Here is a 27,685-nt window from a genome sequence, read left to right on the forward strand (position 1 = left end):
ACTGCTCCAATCCCCCCATTTTCAGCTGCTGAATGTTAATACTTTGGTCCACTACCACTGTCTGCTACTCAGCAGAGGAGCCCACCCCTGTACCTCGCTATGCCACCTGTTTGTTTATGAACAATTTTTTGGCAGACATTTAGCCCACTTTATTATTTGGGCGTACTAACTGTGTCAGCCACTCATTAAAGTTGTCGTCCACTGAATAAAACAATGCCACCTGTTTAGTCCTGTTACCTATTTTGAACTGCATTTAGCCTATTTACTTATTTGGGCCTAGTAACTGTGTCTGCCACTCATTACAGTTTTCTTCCACTGAACAAAGCAATGCCGCCAGTTTTGTCCTGTTACCTATTCTGAACTGCATTTAGCCCACTTTATTATTTGGGCCTACTAACTGTGTCAGCCACTCATTACAGTTGTCCTCCACTGAATAAAGCAAAGCCGCCTGTTTAGTCATGTTACCAATTTTGAACTGCATTTAGCCTACTTACTTATTTGGGCCTAGTAACTGTGTCAGCCTCTCATTACAGTTGTCCTCCTCTGAACAAAGCAATGCCGCCAGTTTAGTCCTGTTACTAATTTTGAACTGCATTTGGCCTACTTACTTATTTGGGCTTAGAAACTGTGTCTGCCACTCATTACAGTTTTCCTCCACTGAACAAAGCAATGCCGCCTGTTTAGTCCTGTTAGCAATTTTGAACTGCATTTGGCCTACTTACTTTTTTGGGCCTAGTAACTGTGTCAGCCTCTCATTACAGTTGTCCTCCACTGAACAAAGCAGTGCCGCCTTTTTAGTCCTGTTACCAATTTTGAACTGCATTTAGCCTACTTACTTATTTGGACCTAGTAACTGTGTCAGGCACTCCTTACAGTTGTCCTCCGCTGAACAAAGCAATGCCGCCAGTTTAGTCCTGTTACTAATTTTGAACTGCATTTAGCCTACTTTCTTATTTGGGCCTACTAATTGTGTCTGCCCCTCATTACAGTTGTCCTCCACTGAACAAAGCAATGCCGCCTGTTTAGTCCTGTTACCAATTTTGAACTGCATTTAGCCTACTTACTTATTTGGGCCTACTAACTGTGTCAGCCTCTCATTACTGTTGTCCTCCACTGAACAAAGCAATGCCGCCTGTTTAGTCCTGTTACCAATTTTGAACTGGATTTAGCCTACTTTCTTATTTTGGGTCTATAGCTGTGCTTCCTTCTCATCCTGCCCATTGGCCAGCCACTGCTAGATGAGTCTACTGGTACATTGACCCAGACCACTACATTCCCCTTGCACTCTACACAGCCAGAATCTGACCTTGCTGAAAGTCAGATTCCCCTTCTCACATACTATACCACCTTACACGGGGACAAAGAGTAAGGTGCCGATGAAAGTGCAGGTTCTTTCATTAGGTGGAGAGGCATACTCGTTTGTGACGTCACTGGCACAGGGCCCCTCATAGTACGCAAAAGTGTCTCTGCCGGTGGGAGGCGCCACCCGCCGTCAAACACACCACCGTACTATGAGGGGCCTTGTGCGAGTGCCAATGCCAACGAGTGGGCCCCTACTGCTCGGTCAGGATCACAGCACTTGCAAAGTCGAAATACTTACCTCTCCCTGCTCCACCGCCGTGACGTATTCCGCGTTTCCCGGGCCCACGAAAATCTTGAGTCAGCCCTACCCCCCACAACTTTAGCCAAATGACCCCCAGTTTTCAATGCCTAACTATTATTATGAAGTTAATTAAGATTGACAAGCATCAGTAATACGAATTGATATTTTTGGCATTAAAATGGGCACTGTAGGTGTTTTCCTGTTCTCCACTCACTGCCGACTTTGATTCCCCATTGATTTGCATTGGGTTATGTGTTTCGGTCAGCCTCCAACTTTTCGCAATAATCGGCCGATTTCACCCGACCCGACTTTTGACAAAGTCGGGTTTCGCGAATCCCGACTCAATCCAAAAAAAGTAAAAGTCGCTTAACTCTAATATTGACTATGTTAAGATTTTTTATATTTTGTCAGATATTTATGTTTCACTACTTCCATGCTCTTCACCTTCTTTTTTTACTTCTCCCACACTTTCTCCTTCATCATCCTCAGCGGCAGCATCTTTTTCATCAACTTGTCCCTCACCTTATTCATCTTCTTCTTCTTCACCTTCTTACTACAATTCTTTTTTTTTACATATACTTCATATTTTTTTATTCAACTATTATTCTTCTTCATATTCTACTTCTTCATCTTCTTCATATTCTTCTTCTTCATCATATTCTTATTTGTGACAGGCGTTCCTGTAGTTGTTATCTATAAAAGTTTGAAGATTACACCTTCCGTTCTGCCTGTCACAAAAGATTAACAACAGGATTTGTCAGCGTTCAGTTTGGCCTGCAGCCACAGGTTTTTTCCAGGGGCACCACGAGGAGGAACGGACTCACTCCCATACACTGCTTAGTCTTCTTCTGCTTATAATTTAGATAATATCTTTTGCTCTGATTTTTAGTCTTATGCTTAATGTTCTTCTGCTTTTTGTTCTGCAGCTTCTTGTTCTTCTGCTTCTTGGTCTTCCGGGTCGTCATCTCCAGGGTTGTCGTCTCCAGGGTCGTTGTCTCTGGGGTCGTCGTCTTCTTCGGGGTGGTCTTCAGGATCGTAGTCTCCGGGGTCGTCGTCTCCCGGGTTGTCGTCTTCTTCGGGGTGGTCTTCAGGGTCGTCTTCTTTAGAGTCGTCGACAGGGAGATCCAGAGTGATTACCAAAAACTATTTCCAAAAGCTTTGACTTGGAAATGTAGCAGAAGGTACAAGAAGACTGATGAACTGCCGAGAACCAGCTGATGGTACTGGAACCCGGATGGCTACCTGAAGGTACAAGAGCCAATGGAACTATCGAGGACATGCTGACGGTACTGGAACCCGGTTACTAAGCAGGAGGTACCCATGCCAGAGAGCACTACCAAGGACCACCAGACATTGGTGGAACTCGGATACCCAGAAGGAGGCACCTAAGTCAAAGGCTCTGCCTGGAACCAGCTGATGGTACTGGAACCAGGATGGAGAGCAGAAGGTACAAGATCAAAAGACACTGCCGAGTATCAGCTGACGGTACTGGAACCCGAATGGGTAGCAGAAGGTACAAGAGCCAATGGAACTACCGTGGACCAGCTGATGGTACTGGAACCCAGTTACTAAGGAGGAGGTATCCGTGCCAGAAAGCACGACCAAGGACCACCAGATGATGGTAGAACTTGGATACCCAGAAGGAGGCACCTAAGCCAAAGGCTCTGCCTGGAACCAGCTGACAGTGCTTGATCCAGGGGGATCTATTCAAAATTGTCTTCCAAAGAACCAGCTAATGGTGCTGGAACTCACATAGGCAGCAGAAGGTCCACAGGAAAAAAAAAATTGCTATGCCGCGAGCCGGTCGTAGTTACCGAAAACCCACAGTCCTACAGGGGGAGCTTGTCCTATTGACACTATGGAACTAGCCTTGATTGCCAGTTCCCGCAGCCCACATAGGAAGCACCGAAACTGCAGGCACCATAGAGTTGTCTATCCCGACAGCAACACGACAGGACAATGTTTTGGAGGCAAAGTGACCTTGACATTACCCGGAAACAGCTGGCGTGCTGGAACCAGGCTGGGCAGGAGGGAGTACACATGCCAAAGACACTTCTGAGCAGCAACTGACGGTGTTGGAGCCCAGAGATTACATGAGAAACAGAGTGTAGGCTGAGGCCTAATTGGAGCAAGTTTAAAATCTGTAGTGGTGTCAATGTGGAGGGAGCCGGGGAAATTGCCGCACACACAGCAGGGGATCAGCTGACGTTACTGAACCCCAAAACACTGGAGCATATGTTGACTGTGCAGACAGCACTTCCGAGCAGCAACTGGCGGTGTTGGAGCCCAGATATTACAGGAGAAAGAGAGTGTAGGCTGAGGCCTAATTGTAGCAAGTTGAAAGGGAACCTGTAACCCCCCAGGCATTTGTAACTAAAAGAGCCACCTTGTGCAGCACTAATGCTGCACAAGGAAAGGGTGGCTCTTTTACTTATGCTCCTTGCATACGCTGAAGTTAACACTTATAAAATGTGCCCCCTCATAACGTGAAACCGTCGCGGATGTGGGACTTTCCTTCGTAATGAGATGCAGCACAGCCATCATTCATACCCCCTTGGTGCCTGGCGCCACCTCCTCAGCGTTGTTTGAATCTGTTCCGGAGCCTGAGCTGTTATGTTATCCCTTGGGCATGCGCAGTTAGCGCTGCCCATCTTCTGACATCATTTGTTGTCAGGCTGACTGCTCCTGTGCGGCTGCGCTGCCCGAGATCCTGCCCAGCAGTGTCTTCTGATTTATTCACACTGCGGGGCTAGGATTCATGGGCATGCCGAGTGCATATCTTCACCTCTCACTCATCTCCTTCCGCCTCCTTCAGACTATGCGGCGTCAGCTGATCCCTAAGCGCATGCCATGGTGACAGAGGAGCAACTGTTGACTGTGCGGACAGCAACTGGCGGTGTTGGAGCCCAGGGTAAATGCAAAAAACTGGCAGGAGAACTTGCTGCACACACAGCAGGGGAACAGCAGGCGATACTGAACCCCAATAACAGAGGAGCAACTGTTGACTGTGCGGACAGCACTTATGGGCAGGAACTGGCGGTGTTGGAGCCCAGGGTCAATGCAAGAAAATGGCAGGAGAAGTTCCCGCACACAGCAGGGGAACAGCTGGCGTTACTGAACCCCAAAAACAGGAGCAACTGTTGACTGTGCAGAGAGCACTTCCGTGCAGCAACTGGCGGTGTTGAAGCCCAGGGTAAATGCAAAAAAATGGCAGGAGAACTTGCAGTACACACAGCAAGGGAACAGCTGGCGTTACTGAACCCCAATAACAGAGGAGCAACTGTTGACTGTGCGGACAGCACTTCCGTGCAGCAACTGGCGGTGTTGGAGCCCAGGGTCAATGCAAAAAAATGGCAGAAGAACTTGCCGCACACACAGAAGGGGAACAGCTGGCGTTAATGAACCCCAATAACAGAGGAGCAACTGTTGACTGTGCGCACAGTACTTCTGGGCAGCAACTGGTGATATTGGAGCCCAGGGTCAATGCTAGAAGCATAGTTAAGGCCAAGGCCTAATTATAGCAAGTTAAATATCTGTTGTAGTCTTAGTGTGGAGGGAGCAGGAGAAATTGCTGCACACACAGCAGGGGAGCAGCTGGTGTTACTGAACCCCAATAACAGAGGAGCAACTGTTGACTGAGCAGACAGCACTTCCGAGCAGCAACTGGAGGTGTTGGAGCCCAGGGTCAATGCTAGAAGCTGAGTGGAGAAATTGCCGCACACACAGCAGGGGAGCAGCTGACGTTACTGAACCCCAATAACACAGCAGCAAGTGTTGACTGTGCAGACAGCACTTCCAGGCAGCAACTGGCGGTGTTGGAGCCCAGGGTCAATCATGGTGTAGGCCGAGGCCTAATTGAAGCAAGTTTAATATCTGAAGTAGTGTGAGTGTGGAGGTACCAGGAGCAATTGCCGGATACACAGCAGGGGAGCAGCTGATGTTCCTCGGCCACCTTGGTTGCAGAAATACTTGACAAGGCCACCGTTTCTGGATATCGGGTGGCATAATCCACAACAGTGAGAATGTACTGTTTTCCAGATTTACTTGGTTTAGCCAGGGGTCCAATAAGCCAGGGTTCTTCTATTATTGGGAGCGGTTGCAGGGGAGCCTTTGGGTGATCTCCGGGTCGCCCTCTACGCTGACATATGTCACAAGTTCGGCAGAAATGCGCTACGGCTTGAGAAATTCCCGGCCAATAGAAAGTTTGAGTCAATCGTCTCTCCGTGCGAGTTTTGCCTTGATGGCCAGCAGTAGGAATCTCATGAGCAAGGTGTAATAGGGAAATTCTAAATTCTGTACTTCTGAGGAACAATCAGCTGTTTGCTATAAGTCCAGGGCTTATCTAGGGTGTTGGCATTGGTAATCCGATATAGAAGTTCATTTTCTCTGATAATTCTTTCCCTGTTCTCCCCTAGCTGCCCTATCTCAGCTCGAGCTCTAAAACTAGCAAGGGTGGGGTCAGTCTCTACCTCTTGTCTAAACTGAACTTTATCCCAAGTAACTTTCATATTATCACCACAAGAAGAATCACTCACCGGCTGTGACGGCAGTTCTGGTGGCCCCATTTCCATGGATGGGTTGTACACATCCACATCCACTGCTCTCTTGGCTTGACTTCTGGTTAACGCACCGACAATGTGGCAATGAAGATTTCCCACATCATTTCCTAGAAGAACATCTGCATGGACTGAATCCAGCTCTTCTCCTGGTGAGGGGGTCTGTAGATAATGAACAGGCAAAGGCGGTCTGTAGCTGTTCTGCCTCCGAACACCTGGTCATTGGAATTGCAGATGCCCACTCTGCCCACATCCATAACATCTGCGCTCTGGGAGTTCCCTCATGGTGGGTGCTGAGGTTACAGTCTGTCTGGAGCTTCTAGCTGCTTCCAAAGCGATCTGCCTCTCCAGCAATGCCATCTCCTGAGCTCTGTGAATGGCCTCACTCTTATCTTCTATGGTGGCCTCTTCTCCCAGCAATGCTATTTCCTCCTCGTACCACACAACCCACGGACTTTTTTGGGTATTTACCTCCAGCTGCCGTTCGCTTCCGCAGTCACAGATGGAGGTGGGGTCTTGCCTCAGCTAAGAATCCCCACTCCTTCTCCTTCAAGGGTCAACTCACATCTGATCTCAAAAATAAGAATGGATTGTCTGAGTTCCTGGGATCAGCCAATGAAGGGGGTAAGGGTCACACCTTCTATTCAATGGTTGGGTCCACCAGAAGATTCTAGACTGGTCGGCTCCACTTAGTCTATTCAGTATGTGCATTTGACTAGCCACCTGCTGTGAGGAAGAATGGCTATTCCTTCACTAGTGTTGTGGACAAAGCTTAATTACATTATAGCTCAGGGCTTCAAGTATTGGGGAAAAAAGACAGGTTAGTTACATACATCCCATGACTTTGCAAAATGTACAGTAAATACAACCAAAGAGAAGTCGCATCACATCATGACATATTATACAAAATACAGGACAGGGAAAAAAATGCAGATCATGACAGTAACGTTACTGAAACCCTATAACACTGGGTCATGTGTTGACTGTGCAGATGGCACTTCTGAGCAGCAACTGGCGGTGTTGGAGCCCAGGGATTACAGTTCAGGTGGTAGAAACATGAACACAACAGGAGACCTGGATACTGTTGCCAACCAATTATTTAATCTGGAAGAGGAGAGGCAAATTCCTGCGAGATCCAGGCCTTGTTCATTTTCAGAAAAGTAAGCCAGTCAACATTATCGGAGGATAGTCGCATGCGACCATCTGTTAGTATACCACCTGCGGCACTAAAGGCGCGTTCCGATAATACACTAGCAGTATGGCAAGCCAGCACCTCCAATGCATACTGGCAAAGCTCTGGACATGTATCCAGCTTAGAGACCTAAAACTTGAAGGGGGAAGAGCCATCTGGGAGGACACTGAGAGGGCAAGACATGTAGTCTGTCACCATCTGACGGAAACGTTGCCTCCTGCTGACAGGAGCCATCTGTGGTGGTGTAGACATTTGTGGTGGGCACACAAAACTTTGCCACATTTGGGCCATACTGGTCTTCCCTTGTGCTGAGGCACTGCTTCTGCTACCTCTTTGTGCAGAGCTTCCTCCACTGCCTCGACGCACTGAGCTGCTTTGTAAAGCACTAGCAGTACTGCTCTCGGTTGGACTGGAGAAGATGATGGAATGCACCAGTGTGTCTTCGTACTCCCGCATTTTACAGTCCCGGTTCAACAGTGTCATGAGGCTTTGTTAGTTGTCCCGGTAGCGAGGATCTAGGAGGGTGTACACCAAATAATCAGCTGTGTTGAGAATGTGGGCGATGCGGCGGTCGTTTCTCAGGCACTGCAGCATGAAATCAACCATGTGCTGCAGACTGCCAACTGGCCAATAAACGCTGTCCCCTGCTTGAGGCATGATCTCTGCCTGCTCTGCATCACCACCCTCCTAGATCTCTCCATGCCTCGCTCTACATACTGACTACTAGAGTATTGTGTAACTCCCTCCTCTGGACAGATGTCTTCCTCCTCCATTGACTCCTCATCCTCCTCACAAAGTGTCCCCTGCCTAGGCCTTTGTGAGGAAACACGTTGCACAGACTGTTCAGAAGCAGATGGCATTTGTGACTCCTCATCCTCATATCGGTCGTAACAGGTAAGCGTTCACGGGTCCATGTGGAGGTGGACTGTGCTGGCTCCTGCAGCGATGATTCAGAAGAACTGGTGTATGAGGAGTCGTCAATGTGTACAGACTGGATTCCTGCAATACATGGAGTTGGCAGAACACGTACAGCACCACTCTCAAGATCTGTACATGGCTCCACAACATTTACCCAATGGGCAGTGAGGGAAAGGTATTGTCCCTGGTCATGGTGACTGGTCCACGCATCGATGGTGAGGTGGACCTTGCTACTGATGGCGTTTAGTAGCGCATGTTCAATGTTTCCCTCCACATGCTTTTGCAGGGCAGGGATGGCTTGCCTGCTAAAATAAAAGCGGCTGGGCATGTTGTATTCTGGGACTTTCCAATGCCATCAAGTTACGGAAGGTGTCAGTCTCCACCAGCCTGAATGACAGCATTTCAAGGGACAGTAGTTTTGCAATGCCAGCATTCAGAGCCTGTGCTCTGGGGTGGTTTGCCAAGAATGGCCACCTTTTCTCCCATGCCTGTGCTACCAATGGCTGTAGACTGGGCTGGGAGTGTGAGGATGACAGGGAACGTGGTGCTGTGGGTGGAATTACACTGGGTCTCTGGACAACAGTGCCCGAGGTTCTTCCATGGCGATCCTGTGAGGAAACCGAACAAGCTGTGTGTGAGCTGAAGGAAGAGGCTACAACACGAGCTGAAGAGGTGGTAGGTGCGCCGTAGGTTGGCCTAGGTCTTCAGTGTGTTTTTGTAAATCCACCACGTGATTGGTCCGCACATGTTTCCACATATTTGTGGTATTGAGGTTGCTGACACATTTCCCTCTCTTGATTTTCTAATTACACAGCTTGCATTTGACAAAGCAAATGCCATCTGCAACTGTGTCCAAAACAGACCAGGCACTGCAAGTCTTGGGAGCGCTCGTTTTGGCTTTTGGAAGAGGCGTGCTCCTAATGGGTGCCGAAGTGGAGGCTATAGGCAATGCAGTCTTCCCCCTCCCTCTCCCTCTTTGGGCCATTCGGGGAATCTCTTCCTCAGAGCTGCTCCCACCACCTTCCTGTACCTCGCGCCATGATGGGTTAAGGACCTCATCATCTACACTACTCTCTTCCAACAACTGCTTCTCCTGGGTAGTCTCGGCAGCACAGTACGCACCAGAAAGTGGCACCTGAGTCTAATCATCAGATGCGTACTGAGGTGTGCTGACCGTAGGCACTGGTCCACCTGCCTCTTCAGTTTGAGAGAGATAAAGCAGTTGCACATCACTGCATACTGCCTCTTCTTCAGTTTCTCGAATGCTGCTTGGCTGGCCCTCTCTTTCCAAGCAAAGAGATTCAGAGAACATAAGTAGAGATGGCTCCTATCCTGGGCTCTCTGACTGCCTGGGCAATTTGGCAGGTGGTGAAGAGATAGATGGGTGCTCTTCAGTGCTCTGTGCCTGAGAGGATGTGGCACTAATTGAAGTCGATGCATTAGCTGCCATCCATCCGACAACGGCTTCAATTTGTTCGTCCCGCATCAGTGGGGTACGGCGAGCTCCTGCAAAGCTGCGCATGAATGACTGTTCCCTGCGTGGCCTACACAACTCTAAAGTGGAGAGTTTGGTGAACTTTATAAACTTTTAGTTTTTTTTGCAGAACAGACTACAGCGTGAGCTGAACTCACAGAGACCTTGCAGACAGCCGTGAACGGCGCTGCAAGGCCAAAAAATGCTCCTCTATGTACTCCTATATAGTGTTTTTCCACAATCTAGCAGGATGCGGATGGTAACCCACTAATAGAATAAATCAGGAAAAATGTGCAGCAGGCAGCACTAATTGAAAAAAGGACAATGGAACAGTATGAGGTAGTGACACACGCTGAGCTGACTATAACCAGCTGTGGCTGCAGAACAGACTACAGCGTGAGCTGAACTCACATAGAGACCTTGCAGACAGCCGTGAATGGTGCTGCAAGGCCAAAAAATCTCCTCTATGTACTCCTATATAGAGTTTTTCCACAATCTAGGAGGATACGGATGGAAACCCACTAATAGGATACATCAGGACAAAATGTGCAGCAGGCAGCACTAATTGAAAAAAGGACAATGGAACAGTATGAGGCAGTGACGCACGCTGAGCTGACTATAACCAGCTGTGGCTGCAGAACAGACTACAGAGTGAGCTGCACTCACACAGAGACCTTGCAGACAGCCGTGAACGGCGCTGCAAGGCCTAAATAAGCTCCTCTATGTACTCCTATATAGTGTTTTTCCACAATCTAGCAGGATACGGATGGAAACCCATAATAGGATAAATCGGGACAAAATGTGCAGCAGGCAGCACTAATTAAAAAAAGGACAATGGAACAGTATGAGGCAGTGACGCACACTGAGCTGTCTACAACAGGCTGTAGCTGCAGAACAGACTACAGAGTGAGCTGCACTCACACACACAGAGACCTTGCAGACAGCCGTGAACAGCGCTGCAAGGCAAAAACAAGGTTCTCACACAGCGGTTGCTAAATTAGCCTGGGTAAAGCACAATGAAGCAAATCGCTATCTCAAACTATCCCTCAGTCAGAACACAGCGTCCTGTCCCTAACTGAATTCACAGCAGAGTGAACCCAAAATTGCGGCGGCAACTTTTATAGTGCATCATGGCATCATTTCCGCAGCCAATCACAGCCATGCCAGTAGTTACATGACTAACATGCATAACAGGATGTGCCCATTGGCTGAATTAAAATCAAACTGGCTCATTGGGAACTTCCGATTCTGGTATCCGATATTGAGAAAGTATCGGAACTCGGTATCGGAATTCCGATACCGCGAATATCGGCCGATACACGATATTTGCAGCATTGGAATGCTCAACACTAGTGTTGACTGTTTGGTATTAGTGCACAAATAGATAAAAGATACTAGTCTGTATGTAACATTATTCTCACAGATTATGCAGAGCTGGGCAGCCAGCCAGTATGTGTTTTAGGCCGGGATCACACAGACGTGAGATACGGCCGAGTCTCGCAGGTGAAAACCTAGCTCTGGCGCCGGCATTCTGGAGCGGAGCGTGCAGCTCCATGTATTGCTGTGCGGCTGCACGCTTCGCTTTGGAGTGCCGGAGTATGTGTGATCCCAGCCCCAGTAATGGGCTGTAAGCCAGATGCTCTGCATTGCCTGTGTGAATAATGCCACATGCAGACTACTATCCTTTATCTTTTTGGGCACTAAAATACCAAACAGCCAACACTGGATTGAAAGTGGTTGTTTCATTGGTACTGTTGCACCTGTGTTTTTGCCATCATTAATTAGGTCCGCTGTACCCTGCCAGTGCATTTGTTTTGGACGCCTGAGCAGGTAATCATCTCTGCTTTTTTCTCTCTGACTTTTTTCAACTTTTAAGAGGATCTTTTAAGTCCTCTTTTTGTGTCTGTGAGCTTTGATGTATATTACATTACCCTTATTCACAAATGAATGATGAGATGCTGCGTTTTGTGGTGAATTGAGCCAAATCCTAGTCATGTAAGTGGATGGAGGACTCTCTACTGCACAGATGCCCACAATGAGATTCATATGTTCCCCTGTAAACCAGTCTGACCCTGTTCACATGTACTTTAACTATTTTGCAAAAATATGATAGTGAAGGTACTATTTATATGAAAAACATGTAGGTATGGGAACTTACCAATTTGAGCTCCAAGGGCAAGAGCCAAAACTGCAAAAAAAGAATATAAGTCACATTTCAAGCAAAAAATGTAATATTTACTACTGAGACTGTAAAATAAAAGAAGGTTCAAGTCACTTGTGGTATGATAAATTTAAAAAAGTATAGTGTTCAAAAAAATACTTAAAACTTGCAAATGATATCACCTCTTTTTTCTAATTTTGGGGGAAAAAAAAACTTACAATAAATATTTGCAACTGTGGTGTCCAAAAAAGTTTTATCTTTTAACACGTCACATTACTTATTCTACCTGCTAAATACAGTGAAAAAAAGCCAGAATTGCAAGGGAGTTTTGTATAAAAAGTGATGAATAAAATGTACCCCATGATATTGTAGCTTCATTAAAATCCATAGCGCAACCCCCCAAATATCACTGGAATAATAGAAGAGATGGGGGGCTAACATATGGAAACAGAAATTGATTTTTTTATTTTTGAAAAGTAGTAAAACATAAAACAGATATCACTGAATACATACCAACATGTTAACTAATATGTTATTCTTCTTACTTAACTTAACCCCTTAGCGACCGCCGATACGCCTTTTAACGGCGGCCGCTAAGGGTACTTAAACCACAGCGTTAAATAACGGCGCTGTGGAAAAAGTGAATAGCGCCCCCCAGAGTCGGATTTTCTCCGGGGTCTCGGCTGCCGGGGGTAGCCGAGACCCCAGAGAACATGATTCGGGGTTTTTTTTACCCACCCCGCATTTGCGATCGCCGGTAATTAACCATTTACCGGCGATCGCAAAAAAAAAAGCGATCTCTTTTTAATTTCTCTGTCCTCCGATGTGATCGCACATCGGAGGACAGAGAAAAGGGGTCCCAGGTGGCCCCCCAATACTTACCTATCTCCCCCGGTGCTCCTCATGGCTCCCGGTGGGCGCCGCCATCTTAAAAATGGCGGGCACATGCGCAGTGCGCCCGCCGGCCGGGGGTAGCCGAGACCCCAAAGAGCATGATCGGGGTCGGTTTTACCGACCCCTGTTTTGCGATCGCCGGTAATTAACTGTTTACCGGCGACCGCAAAAAAAAAAAAAAAGTGAAGTGTAATTCTCTGTCCTCTGATGTGATAGCACATCAGAGGACAGAGAAATAGGGGGATTCGGGGACCCTACAATACTCACCTGCGTCCCTGGATCCTCCTGCTGCTCCTCCTGGCCGCCGGCAAAAGAAAATGGCGGGCGCATGCGCAGTGCGCCCGCCATCTGTCTCCATCTGCTGGCCGGCAGGAGAACAGCAGTTGGGGCTAAAATTAGGGTTAGGGGTAGGGTTAGGGTTAGGGGTAGGGTTAGGGCTAGGGTTAGGGGTAGGGTTAGGGCTAGGGTTAGGGTTAGGGTTAGGGCTAGGGTTAGGGTTAGGGCTAGGGCTAGGGTTAGGGTTAGGGTTAGGGTAAGGGCTAGGGTTAGGGTTAGGGTTAGGGGTAGGGTTAGGGGTAGGGCTAGGGTTAGGGTTAGGGCTAGGGTTAGGGCTAGGGTTAGTGTTAGGGCTAGGGCTAGGGTTAGGGCTAGGGTTAGGGCTAGGGTTGGGGCTAAATTTAGGGTTAGGGTTAGGGCTAAATTTAGGGTTAGGGTTGGGGCTAAATTTAGGGTTAGGCTTCTTTCACACTTACGTCGGTACGGGGCCGTCGCAATGCGTCGGCCCGACATACCGACGCACATTGTGAAAATTGTGCACAACGTGGGCAGCGGCTGTAGTTTTTCAACGCATCTGCTGCCCAATCTATGTCCTGGGGAGGAGGGGGCGGAGTTACGGCCACGCATGTGCGGTCAGAAATGGCGGATGCGACGTACAAAAAAAGTTTAATTGAACTTTTTTTGTGCCGATGGTCCACCAAAACACAACTGATCCAGTGCACGACGGAGGCGACGTGTGGCCATCCGTCATGATCCGTCGGCAATATAAGTCTATGGGCAAAAAACGCATCCTGCGGGCACATTTGCAGGATCCGTTTCTTGTCCAAAACGACGGATTGCGGCGGATGCCAAACAACGCAAGTGTGAAAGTAGCCTTAGGGCTAGGGTTAGGGTTGGGGCTAAAGTTAGGGCTAGGGTTGGGGCTAAAGTTAGGGTTAGAGTTGGGATTAGGGTTAGGGTTTGGATTAGGGTTGGTATTAGGGTTAAGGTTGGCATTAGGGTTACGCTTGGGATAAGGGTTAGGTTTGGGATTAGGGTTAAGGTTAGGGTTGTGATTAGGGTTAGGGTTAGGGTTGTGATTAGGGGTGTATTGGGATTAGGGTTAGGTTTGAGGTTAGGGTTGAGATTAGGATTAGGGGTGTGTTGGATTTAGGGTTTTGATTAGGGTTATGGTTAGGGTTGACATTAGGGTTGTTTTGGGGTAAGGGTTGTGATTATGGTTAGGGTTAGTGATTAGGATTATGGATCAGGTTGGGATTAGGGTTAGGGGTGTGTTGGGGTTAGGGTTGGAGCTAGAATTGGGGGGTTTCCACTGTTTAGTTACATCAGGGGGTCTCCAAACACGACAGCCAATTTTGCGCTCAAAAAGTCAAATGGTGCTCCCTCCCTTCTGAGCTCTGCCGTGCGCCCAAACAGTGGGTTACCCCCACATATGGGGCATCAGCTTACTCGGGATAAATTGGACAACTTCTGGGGTCCAAGTTCTCTTGTTACCCTTGTGAAAATAAAAACTTGGGGGCTACAAAATCTTTTTTGTGGAAAAATATATATATATTTTTTTATGACTCTGCATTATAAATTTCTGTGAAGCACTTGGGCATTCAAAGTTCTCACCACACATCTATATAAGTTCCTTGGGGGGTCTAGTTTCCAAAACGGGGTCACTTGTAGGGGGTTACTACTGTTTAGGTACATCAGGAGCTCTGCAAACACAACATAACGCCCACAGACCATTTTATCTAAGTCTGCATTCCAAAACGGCGCTCCTTCCCTTCCGAGCTCTGCCGTGTGCCCAAACAGTGGTTTACCCCCACATATGGGGCATCAGCGTACTCGGGATAAATTGGACAACAACTATTGCAGTCCAATTTCTCCTGTTACCCTTGTGAAAATAAAAACTTGGGGGCTACAATATCTTTTTTGTGGAAAAAAAAATATTTTTTATTTTCACGACTCTGCATTCTAAACTTCTGTGAAGCACTTGGGCATTCAAAGTTCTCACCACACATCTATATAAGTTCCTTGGGGGGTCTAGTTTCCAAAACGGGGTCACTTGTGGGGGGTTACTACTGTTTAGGTACATCAGGAGCTCTGCAAACGCAACATAACGCCCACAGACCATTCTATCTAAGTCTGCATTCCAAAATGGCGCTCCTTCCCTTCCGAGCTCTGCCGTGCGCCCAAACAGTGGTTTACCCCCACATATGGGGCATCAGCGTACTCGGGATAAATTGGAAAACAACTATTGCAGTCCAATTTCTCCTGTTACCCTTGTGAAAATAAAAACTTGGGGGCTACAATATCTTTTTTGTGGAAAAAAAAATATTTTTTATTTTCACGACTCTGCATTCTAAACTTCTGTGAAGCACTTGGGCATTCAAAGTTCTCACCACACATCTAGATAAGTTCCATGGGGGGTCTAGTTTCCAAAATGGGGTCACTTGTGGGGGATTTCTACTGTTTAGGTACATCAGGGGCTCTCCAAACGCGACATGGCTTCCGATCTCAATTCCAGCCAATTCTAAATTGAAAAAGTAAAACGGCACTCTTTCTCTTCCAAGCTCTGCGGTGCGCCCAAACAGTGGTTTACCCCCACATTTTGGGTATCGACGTACTCAGGAGAAATTGCACAACAACTTTAGTGGTCTAATTTCTCCTGTTACCTTTGTGAAAATAAAAATTTGTGGGCAAAAAATCATTTTTGTAGAAAAAATGTGATTTTTTTTTTTCACGGCTCTACATTATAAACTTCTGTGAAGCACATGGGGGTTCAAAGTGCTCACCACACATTTAGATAAGTTCCTTAAGGGGTCTAGTTTCCAAAATGGGGTCACTTGTGGGGGGTTTCCACTGTTTAGGCACATCAGGGGCTCTCCAAACGCGACATGGCGTCCAATCTCAATTCCAGCCAATTCTACATTGAAAAAGTAAAACGGCGTTCCTTTACTTCCAAGCTCTGCGGTGCGCCCAAACAGTGGTTTACCCTCACATATGGGGTATCGACATATTCAGGAGAAATCGCACAACAACTTTTGTGGTCTAATTTCTACTGTTACCCTTGTGAAATTAAGAATTTGTGGGCGAAAAGATCATTTTTGTTTAAACAAAAGCGATTTTTTATTTTCACGGCTCTACGTTATAAACTTCTGTGAAGCACTTGGGGGTTCAAAGTGCTCACCACACATCTAGATAAGTTCCTTAAGGGGTCTAGTTTCCAAAATCGTGTCACTTGTGGGGAGTTTCCACTGTTTAGGCACATCAGGGGCTCTCTAAACGTGACATGGCGTCCGATGTCAATTCCAGCCAATTCTGCATTGAAAAAGTCAAACGGCGCTCCTTCACTTCTAAGTTCTGCGGTGCGCCCAAAAAGTGGTTTACCCCCACATATGGGGTATTGGCGTATTCAGAAGAAATTGCATAAAAAAATTTATGGTTACATTTCTGTTTTTACACTTGTGAAAATAAAAAAAATGGTTCATTTTTTCCTTCCACATTGTTTCAGTTCCTGTGAAGCACGTAAAGGGTTAATAAACTTCTTGAATGTGGTTTTGAGCACATTGAGGGGTGCAGTTTTTAGAATGGTGTCACACTTGGGTATTTTCTATCATATAGACCCCTCAAAATGACTTCAAATGTGATGTGGTCCCTAAAAAAAAATGGTGTTGTAAAAATGAGAAATTGCTGGTCAATTTTTAACCCTTATAACTCGCTAACAAAAAAAAATTTTGTTTCCAAAATTGTGCTGATGTAAAGTAGACATGTGGGAAATGTTATTTATTAACTATTTTTCGTGACATATCACTCTGATTTAAGGGCATAAAAATACAAAGTTTGAAAATTGCAAAATTTTAAAAATTTTCGCCATATTTCCGTTTTTTTCATAAATAATCGCAAGTAATATCGAAGAAATGTTACCACTAACATGAAGTACAATATGTCACGAAAAAACAATCTCAGAATCAGTGGGATCCGTTGAAGCGTTCCAGAGTTATAACCTCATAAATTGACAGTAGTCAAAATTGCAAAAATTGGCTCGGTCATTAAGTACCAAATTGGCTCTGTCACTAAGGGGTTAACAAACAATGAAAAAAAGAAAACCAAAGAAATAATCATTGAATTGGATTGTTTTTCCAATCCACCAAAGAATTTTTTTTCTCATTTTTCAGTAGATCGTGTGGTGGATTAAATGTTCGCATTTAAATTTAAACTCATCCCTCTAAAGTCAAGCATATGTAGAAACTAGATGGTGGCCCGATACTAACGCATCGGGTATTCTAGAATATGCATGTCCACGTAGTATATTGCCCAGTGACGTAGTATATTGCCCAGCCACGTAGTACATTGCCCAGCCACGTAGTACATTGCCCAGCAACGTAGTATATTGCCTAGTGGCGTAGTATATTGCCCAGCCACATAGTATATTGCCCAGCCACGTAGTATATTGGCCAGTCATGTAGTATATTGCCCAGCTACATAGTATATTGCCCAGCCACGTATGTAACAGGTTAAAAAATAAAAAAAGAAACATATACTCACCCTCCGAAGGCCCCTTGTAGTCCTGTCGCCTGTGTGCGGTGCACGCGGCAGCTTCCGATGCCAGGGTTAGTGTGAGCGCAGGACCTGTGATGACGTCGCGGTCACATGACCGTGACGGCATGGAAGGTCCTTCTCGCATAGCATCTTTTTAACCGGAACCTGCCGCTTGCACTGCCGAGGACAGCATGCACGTCAGAGGGTGAGAATAACCTTTTTTTTTGTAATATTATTATTTTTAACATTAGATTGTTTTACTATTGATGCTGCATATGCAGCATCAATAGTAAAAAGTTGGTCACACAGGGTTAATAGCTGCATAACCGGAGTGCGTTACACCATGCTCCGGTAACGCTGGCATTAACCCTGTGTGAGGGCTGACTGGATATACACTGGAGGGGAGAATGGAGCGGGCATTGACTGCAGGGTGGAAAGAGCGGCCATATTGCTGCTGGACTATGGCCGTCGCTGATTGGTCGTGGCAATGGTCGTGGGTGTTTTGCCACGACCAATCAGCGACTTGGATTCCATGACAGACAGAGGCCACGACCAATAAATATCCGTGACAGACAGAAGGACAGACAGACAGAAAGACAGAAGTGACCCTTAGATAATTATATAGTAGATGGGCAAATTTATTTGAGTGAAATTGAATTTGCCTTGAATTTTACAAAAGTCCCTATTCTACAGAATATGGAGTTGTTGCAGTTTGCTTCGCATGAATTCAGTAAAATGATGGCCAGCTGAGGTCATTTGCCAAACCATAGGGGGACAGGCATGTGGCATTCTCCTTTGAATCTTCAGTCCAGGCCAGATCTTAAAGCTGGACAAGGCTTTGGACGTCACTTTGATCCATGCCATTGCAGTAAATGTTGCAATGTCATGATGTTACTACACGTATTGCCCAAGTTATACCATGCCACAGGCTGAAGTCAGTCAGAGGTCTTGTCAAACTGGAAGCCAGGGTCTGAAGTGAAGAAGGCCACAGAAAATGCACACAATGGGAAAAAGAGAATAGAAGAGGTTCCGAGACTGAAAATGAACTGTGGGGATTTCAGGTGAGGTGAGTATTATTTTATTTTGCTTTTATCCTACATTATACTCTTGGACTGTACCATAAATTCACAGAAAATATTTTCACTGCTAATCAAATTTCATGATTCGCAGAATTTGAATCTTCACAGATGCATTCATCTCTACTCATATAGTGATGTCAACTAGAAAATAAAAAATTAGGAGGCAGGGATAAACAAAAGCAGAAAATGAACCCAAAATGGCACAAACTGGAATGGGTTAATTTTAGAAATGTTTTAAAGAATTGCAGGATTGAAACATCCCATTATCTTATTGTGAAATGAAAGCGATTCATTCATGGCAGTGATATTGTGGTATTTTAAAAATCAACCAAGAAGCATGAGGATATTCAGGAAGTAAGTCTCAGAAGTAACAATCGTATCTACACCATTGTTGTCTTCATTTGTGATATAAATAAGGGCTCATTCAGATGTCTGATTTTTCTCATATGGAAAAAACAAGAATCCAAGTGTTAGGACTGGCGGAACGCACCAAGTATAAGGTGAAATAATATTAGTGCGTTCGCAGTCCAGGGTCCACCGTGCAGGTGAAAACCTGCTGCTAGTAAATGGCAGTGCTATATGGCGGTGGAAGCGAACCCTGTAAAGCCACAGGTCCGCAATACTGCATTAATGAGTGCAAGCAAGTAGTCAGCGAACTCAATCCCAAGACTAAGGGTTGAAGTCTGTACAGACTACTTGCGCACAACACCGCAACTGCCTGTGTTAGATAACTGTTAGATATAGTTAGAGCACCGAAGTCCGAACTGTGCCGTGCTGGCAGACACCACTAAGCACCCGGACGTGGGTTAGGAAGCGCACTACTGGCACGTGGTGCCGCACTGGCGGTCACAGCAATAGCCACTGATTAGTGTGTAACACGTTGAGAGGTTAGACGGGTGCTAGATAGCAGCCATACACCTTACGCAAACAGTCATACAATAGGGTAGGGGTATTTAATGAACGACTTGCACTCACAACAAAACACACGTATACAATTGTACACTAGCGCATGGCCGTGCGGTCATGCGAAGCTTATATAGCTGCAGCACGTTCAGGACCTTCCAATAAAGGACCAATGGGAAGCTGCCACAAAAGTTAGCACCTTCAGGACCTTCCAGGAGGACCAATGGGAACCGCTGCAGCATCTGAGCATGTGACCCTCGATCTCCAATGGGAGATCTCACCCTGGGCATGCTCAGAAGGGAAAAAGCAGGACTTAATCCCAAAAGTGTCCGCTCGCTGCTGCCCAGCACTGGCTATAAAGGCAAAAGCTGGGAAAGCAACAGCAAGCCTAAGCACAGAGTGAGACTTAGCCAGACGCAAGGACCGTCGTCTCCGCTGAGCAGGCTCCACTGCGGCAGGAGAAGAATGGGAGACCGCAGCAGAAACGGCCCGAGATTCCCCTTGTGCAGAAGTGGGAATTCGACCCCTAACATTACCCCCCTAGCGCCCTTCCCCCCTGGGCCTCGCTATGCTCAAAGGCAGCAATGAGCTGCGGAGCCCGAATGTGCTCAGCAAGCTCTCAGGACCACAGCCCTTCCAATCCACCAGATAAAATTTTTTGCCACGTACCACCTTGTACCCCAGAATGGCATTCACCTCGTAATCGTCCCTATACGAACCCGATGTCCCAGCAGATGACTCGGAAAACCGGGACATGTATACGGGCTTCAAAAGGGACACATGAAAGGTGTCGATGATACCTAGGTGAGGCGGAAGGGCTAAATGGTAGACCACAGGATTAACCTGTTTGTGGACCTTAAAAGGACCCAAGTAGCGAGGTGCAAACTTACTGGACTCAACTCGCAGCCTGATGTTATGGGCAGAGAGTAGTGTTGAGCGATACCGTCCGATATTTGAAAGTATCGGTATCGGATGGTATCGGCCAATATCTGAAAAATATCGGATATCGCCTTTACCGATATCCTATACCAATACAAGTCAATGGGACACAAATATCGGAAGGTATCCTGTAATGGATCCCAGGGTCTGAAGGAGAGGAAGCTCTCCTTCAGGCCCTGGGATCCATATTTATGTGTAAAATAAAGAATAAAAATAAAAAATATTGATATACTTACCCTCTGACGCGCCCTGGTCGTCACCGCTGCAACCGCCTTGCTTTCGTTCCAAAGAATGAGCGCGTTAATGACCTTCGATGACGTCGCGGCTTGTGATTGGTTGCGTGAGCGGTCACATGACCGCTCAGGGACCAATCACAAGCCGCGACGTCATCGAAGGCCCTTTACGCGCTCATTCTTCGGAACGAAAGCAAAGCGGTTGCAGCAGTGACGACCAGGGCGCGTCAGAGGGTAAGTTAACAATATTTTTTATTTTTATTCTTTATTTTACACATTAATCTTAATCCCGATACCGACTCCCGATATCACAAAAATATTGGAACTCGGTATCGGAATTCCGATACCGCAAATATCGGCTGATACCCGATACTTGCGGTATCGGAATGCTTAACACTAGCGGAGAGCCACACTAAGTCGCCGGGAGCAAAGGTCGGAGCGGGGCGCCGATGTGCATCGGCGGAGGACCTCATTCTCTCATTGGAAGCCCGAATGGCATCCTGAGTGTGATCCCAAATGTCCCGTGCCTCCACAGCCCAGTCTGCCACCCTGGAATCGGCGGAAGACACGGGCATGGGCACAGGCACCCACGGATGCTGACCATAGTTAAGGAGGAATGGAGTCTGTCCAGTGGAGTCGGCTACAGCGTTGTTCAGAGCAAACTCCGCCCACGATAGCAAAGATGCCCAGTCATCTTGCCTAGCAGAGACAAAATGTCGCAGATATGTGACCAAGGTCTGGTTGGCTCTCTCTACCAACCCATTCGTCTCAGAATGATAGGTAGAAGAGATATTTAACTCAATACTGAGAAGATGACAAAGCTCTCTCCAGAACCGAGATGCAAACTGGGGACCCCGATCACTGACAATTTTGTCCGGCATACCGTGAAGGCGGAAGATATGTTTAATAAACAACGCTGCCAAGGCCCGTGCAGAAGGTAGCCGAGGAAGCGGCACCATGTGCACCATTTTAGAAAAATGGTCGGTGATTACCCAAATGATGGTACAGCCACGTGACTTGGGCAAACCCACCACAAAGTCCATCCCGACCATCTCCCAGGGCCTGTCTGCCACCGGCAGAGGGTATAACAAACCAGCTGGCTGCTGTCGGAGAGACTTATTTTTGGCACAAGAGACACATGCCTGAACATAGTCTCCGACGTCACGAACCATATGTGGCCACCAGTACATTCTCGCCAGCAACTCAGATGTCCTCTTTGCCCCAAAGTGTCCACCCACTCTGGACGAATGAGCCCAAGAGAAAACCTCTGGTTGCAAATTGATAGGAACAAAAGTCTTGCCCGGAGGCACAGACTCTAGCGAAATCGGAGCTACAGTTCTCAGACTCTCCGAAGGGACAATAAGCCAAGGCTCCTCTTCCTCTGCGTCAGTTGACACAAGGGAGCAAGAGAGGGCGTCAGCACGAATGTTCTTCTCCCCGGCGAGATAATGGAGAGTGAAGTGGAACCGGGAGAAGAACAAGGACCATCTGGCCTGATGAGAATTCAGCGGCTGGGCTGTATGCAAATAGACCAAATTTTTGTGGTCCGTGAAGACTTGGAAGGGAAACCGAGCACCTTCCAAAAGATGTCTCCACTCCGAAAAGGCCAACTTCATTGCTAGCAACTCCCTATCCCCGATGGAGTAATTTCTCACCGCTGGTGTGAAGGTCTTTGAGAAGAAGAAGCATGAATGCTTCCGACCTTGAGCATCCTCTTGATAGAGGACTGCTCCAGCACCAACGGATGAGGCATCCACCTCCATTAGGAATGGCTTATCCACATCGGGATGATGTAAGATGGGAGCGCTAGCAAAATGAGACTTTATAGAAGTGAAGGCCTTGGAGACCTCTTCAGACCACAATTTGGGATTCGCACCCTTCTTGGTGAGGGATACCAAAGGAGCTACCAAAGTTGAGAAGTGGGGAATGAACTGGCGATAGTAATTTATGAACCCCATAAAGCGCTGCACCGCTTTAAGACAATGAGGTTCTTGCCAGTCCATCACAGCCTGTAGTTTGGCAGGATCCATAGCCAAACCCTGGGCGGAGATAATATAGCCCAGGAAAGGTAAAGACTCCTGCTCAAACACACACTTCTCCAACTTTGCATAAAGGGAATTCGCCCGTAAGAGTTCGAAGACTCTGCCAACATCTCTCCGGTGGGAGTCAGTATCTGGAGAGAAGATGAGAATATCATCCAGATAGACTACGACTGAGGTGGAAAGCATATCCCGGAAGATATCGTTGACAAAGTCCTGAAAAACGGCTGGGGCATTACAGAGCCCGAAGGGCATCACCTGATACTCATAGTGCCCATCCCTGGTATTAAAAGCCGTTTTCCATTCGTCCCCCTCACGGATGCGAATCAGGTTGTAGGCACCCCACAGATCTAGTTTGGTGAATACCTTTGCTCCCCTTAGCTTGTCAAAGAGCTCAGAAATCAGGGGCAACGGGTACTTATTTTTAATGGTGATGGCATTAAGACCCCTGTAATCAATGCAAGGACGTAATTCCCCGTTCGTCTTCTGTACGAAGAAGAATCCCACCCCTGCAGGAGACACTGACTTCCTAATGAACCCTCTTGCCAAATTCTCCTGGATGTATTGAGACATAGCCTCCGTCTCAGGGAGAGAGAGGGGATATACCCTTCCCCGAAGAGGTTCCGCTCCAGGCAAGAGATCAATAGGACAGTCGTAGAGTCGATGAGGCGGTAGAGTCTCTGCAGCCATTTTTAGAGAATACGTCTGCATAACCCCAGTAGCACTTGGGAAGAGAAGAAAGGTCTGCGGGTATCTCGGTAGTAGAAACCTGTACACACTCTTTCACACACCTGCCCATACAAGACTCACTCCAACCCAATATTCTCCCTGAGGACCACTCAATATGTGGGGAGTGGAAACGGAGCCAGGGTGTTCCCAGTAAAATCTCATACATTCCCTCGGGAAGGACAATAAGGGAAATAATCTCCTGGTGGGAAGGGGACATGAACAACGAGAATGGAACAGTTTGGTGTGTGATTTGCTGTGGAAGTGTCGACCCATTCACAACTCTAACTGTTACAGGTTTGGCGAGCATTACAAGTGGTACAGCGTGGCGCAGAGCAAAAGCCAGAGGAGATGAAATTTCCCTCTGCTCCTGAATCCACACAAAGCTTGCCTGCTAGAGTGGATGAGTAAAACAGGATTGTCCCTTTAAAGGACAGTTTAGAGGAAAATGCTGCTGTGTCTAGTGAACCTCCCCCAATGGTTCTAGACGCGATCGTTTTCCCGACTGCCGTGGACATTTATTGGTGTAATGTCCTATTTGGTGACAATTTTTTATTAACCATGGGTCCTTGAGCGGCCTGAGGCTTAGGTCCCACTCGAGAAACCTCCATGGCCTCATTGGAGTCGGACACCAGAATGGGAGATTCAAGAGGTCTGGCGAAGGTGGGAGCCAGTCGAAACCTCTGCCTACACTGGGTCCGCTCTAACCTCCGCTCGTGAAAACGGAGGTAGATGCGGGTAGATATAGAAATAAGTTCCTCCAGTGTGGCGGGTATCTCCGTGGTGGCCAAGGCATCCTTAACGTGGTCTGCCAGTCCCTTCCAGAACACCGGAATTAGAACTTTATCTGACCACTCTAACTCTGAGGCTAGAGTCCGGAACTGGACGGCAAACTGGCTGACCACGGACGAGCCCTGAGTAATTGTCAATAACGCGGTATCGTGGGTAATACGGGGTCCCAAAAAGACCTGCTTCAGAGCATCCAGAAAGAGAGGAGCACTCTGTACCACACGATCATCACACTCCCAAAGTGGCATTGCCCACTCCAACACCCTGCCCAACAAGAGAGATAAAATAAATCCCACTTTCGCCCGTTCCGTAGGGAAACACGCCGCCTGGAGCTCGAGGTGTATGGAGCACTGGCTCACGAATCCGCGACATTGTTTACTGTCACCAGCAATCTTGTCAGGAAGCAGGAGATGGGAAATAGTCGGAGCAGGGGTGGCAGCGGACAAACTGGCTGCGGCTACATTTGCAGCCTGAACAGCGACAGCAGTGACATCCACAGCTGAGGTTGAACGCTCTAGAGCCGCCAACCTTCCCTCCAGCTGCTGGATGTACCGCTGTAAACGCTGATCGTCCGCCATTTACTAGCCAGACCCTGGCGCTAGTGTTCTATTAGGACTGGCGGAATGCACCAAGTATAAGGTGAAATAATATTGGTGCGTTCGGAGTCCGGGGTCCACCGTGCAGGTGAAAACCTGCTGCTAGTAAATGGCAGCGCTATATGGCGGTGGAAGCGAACCCTGTAAAGCCACAGGTCTGCAATACCGCACTAGAGTGCAAGCAAGGAGTCAGCGAACTCAATCCCAAGACTCAGGGTTGAAGTCCGTACAGACTACTTGCGCACACAACACCGCAACTGCCTGTGTTAGATAACTGTTAGATATAGTTAGAGCACCGAAGTGGGAACTGTGCCGTGCTGGCAGACACCACTAAGCACCCGGAAGTGGGTTAGGAAGCGCACTACTGGCGCGTGGCACCGCACTGGCGGTCACAGCAATAGACGTTGATTCGTGTGTAACACGTTGAGTGGTTAGTCGGGCACTAGATAGCAGCCATACTCCTTACGCGAACAGTCATACAATAGGGTAGGGGTATTTAATGAACGACTTGCACTCACAAAAAACACACGTATGCAATTGTACACTAGCACATGGCTGTGCGGTCATGCAAAGCTTATATAGCTGCAGCACGTTCAGGACCTTCCAATAAAGGACCAATGGGAAGCTGCCACAGAAGTTAGCACCTTCAGGACCTTCCAGGAGGACCAATGGGAACCACTGCAGCATCTGAGCATGTGACCCTCGATCTCCAACGGGAGATCTCACCCTGGGCATGCTCAGAAGGGAAAAAGCAAGACTTGGTCCCAAAAGCGTCCGCTCGCTGCTGCCCAGCACTGGTTTTAAAGGCAAAAGCTGGGAAAGCAACAGCAAGCCTAAGCACAGAGTGAGACTGAGCCAGACGCAAGGACCGTCATCTCTGCTGAGCAGGCTCCACTGTGGCAGGAGAAGAATGGGAGACCGCAGCAGAAACGGCCCGAGATTCCCCCTGTGCAGAAGCGGGAACTCGACCCCTAACACCAAGTTTCATAAGTCTTTTTGATCAGCGTTATGTCAGCATTTTGTTTGTGTGCCTGTTTTACCATTAGTTTGGTCAGAGTTTCATCAGTTTCTGAAGCTTCTCCTATTAAACGGTCTATGAAAAATGAATCGCACACAAATGGCATTAGTGCTGTCTGATTTTTTCATAGACCCATAGACTTCAATTGGTGTATATGATCAAGACTTAGATCGTTTTAAGACATGTCCCTGACATTTTTTGTGGACCAATTGATCTACAAAAATACATGGGCATGTGAACAGCAACATAGGTACAAGTTCTATCTGAAAAAAATGGAAAGAACTTGTACATGAAAAACTAATATCTGAATAAACTGTTAGTGTGTTTGTCTGGAAGTTTATATTAACTAGGTAATTAACTAGGAAAAATAACTATAGCAACAGAACAGAAGGACTCTATCTTTTTCTAAGAGGTACAGTACGCACAATATTTCATCATATGTGTTAAAGTACCATTATCTGTATAACATATAAAAGAGGCTGAATGGACTTTAAATTCTACTTTATTTTTTAAAAAGCATGTTAACCCTCCGTCACATACAACTGATCTGACAGGCGCTTCTCTTTTACTTTAATTTCTCCTTCCTCACCAGATTGTGAGGAAACCCCCTCCCTCCAGGTAGTCTCCTGTCTCTTGAAGGTCTGTGAAACCTGATATCACAGTTGGATTTCAGAGCTTCAGGGGAGAGGATATAGCTGCACAGATCTCTCAGGCTCATTGTATGTGAATACGTCACATTCAGTAAGGTTGGTATTTAATGTTTTTATTCATCACAATAGTTTATTTAGCTTGTTTTATGAATGTATAGCACAAAATGTGAGGATATTTCATAGAAATAAGGGAGATTTTATAAAAGAAAGTGTGCTGCTCAGGCATATACAGTAGTTCCCTAACATATTCCTTCTCTTGCTTCAGATTATCTGCTGAAATGGAGAGGAAAATGTACAATTTATCCAAACAACTTGATGTTGAAGAAGTAACAAACATGCTGTTAGATGATAGAGACCTCACACTGAATGAGGATTTAGGAGAGGAAAGTGAGATTGATTCTCATGATGAGGTGGAAGAATGTGTCCTGGATTCTGAAACAGAGCAAGATGGTGACAGTGGTGAGGATGAAGAAGTTGGATCATATTATATTGGAAAAGATAAAATACTAAATGGAACAAGAAGCCATTCCAGAAAAAACGTAGGGAACCTTTAAACATTATTACTCACCTTCCTGCAGTAATAGGAACTGCACGTAATGCAAAAACTGCAGTTGAATGCTGGAACAGTATATTTACAGATGACATTCTGGACTCTATTGTCACATATACCAACCAATATACAGACATTATAAAGGACAAGTACATCTGCAACAGAACCATCAAGCCCACAGATGAAATAGAACTGCGTGCTTTTTTTGGATTACTGTACCTTGCAGGAGCTTATAGGGCAAATAGACAAAGTTTGGAGGAACTTTGGGGTAAAGATGGGGATGGAGTTGAAAAATTTAGCCTTGTTATGTCCATAAACAGATTCAAGATTCTAATTCGTTGCCTTCGGTTTGACGACAGAACTACCCGAACCGAACGCAAAACACATGACCGACTTGCTCTAATTCGTGATGTATTTCAAAGATTTGTTGTAAACTGTAAACAAAGTTATTACCCTGGAGAGAATCTCACTATTGACGAAATGCTCCCTGGTTTTCGTGGTAGATGTGCCTTTCGTCAATATATTCCATCAAAGCCAAACAAATATGGAATAAAAATGT

At 46.7% G+C, this 27,685-nt stretch overlaps 1 protein-coding gene across 1 annotated transcript in view; it reads right to left on the bottom strand.

Annotated features, from left to right (window-relative positions):
• Positions 1–27,685, bottom strand: part of LOC138669780 (uncharacterized) — a 143,783-nt gene that overhangs the window by 114,773 nt on the left and 1,325 nt on the right. Inside the window, exon 2 of the mRNA XM_069756511.1 lies at positions 11,902–11,931. Coding sequence (XP_069612612.1) covers positions 11,902–11,931 — 30 coding nt within the window. The remainder of the gene's footprint in view (positions 1–11,901; positions 11,932–27,685) is intronic.

Source organism: Ranitomeya imitator, chromosome 3, assembly GCF_032444005.1.
Source record: "Ranitomeya imitator isolate aRanImi1 chromosome 3, aRanImi1.pri, whole genome shotgun sequence".
NCBI lineage: Eukaryota > Metazoa > Chordata > Amphibia > Anura > Dendrobatidae > Ranitomeya > Ranitomeya imitator.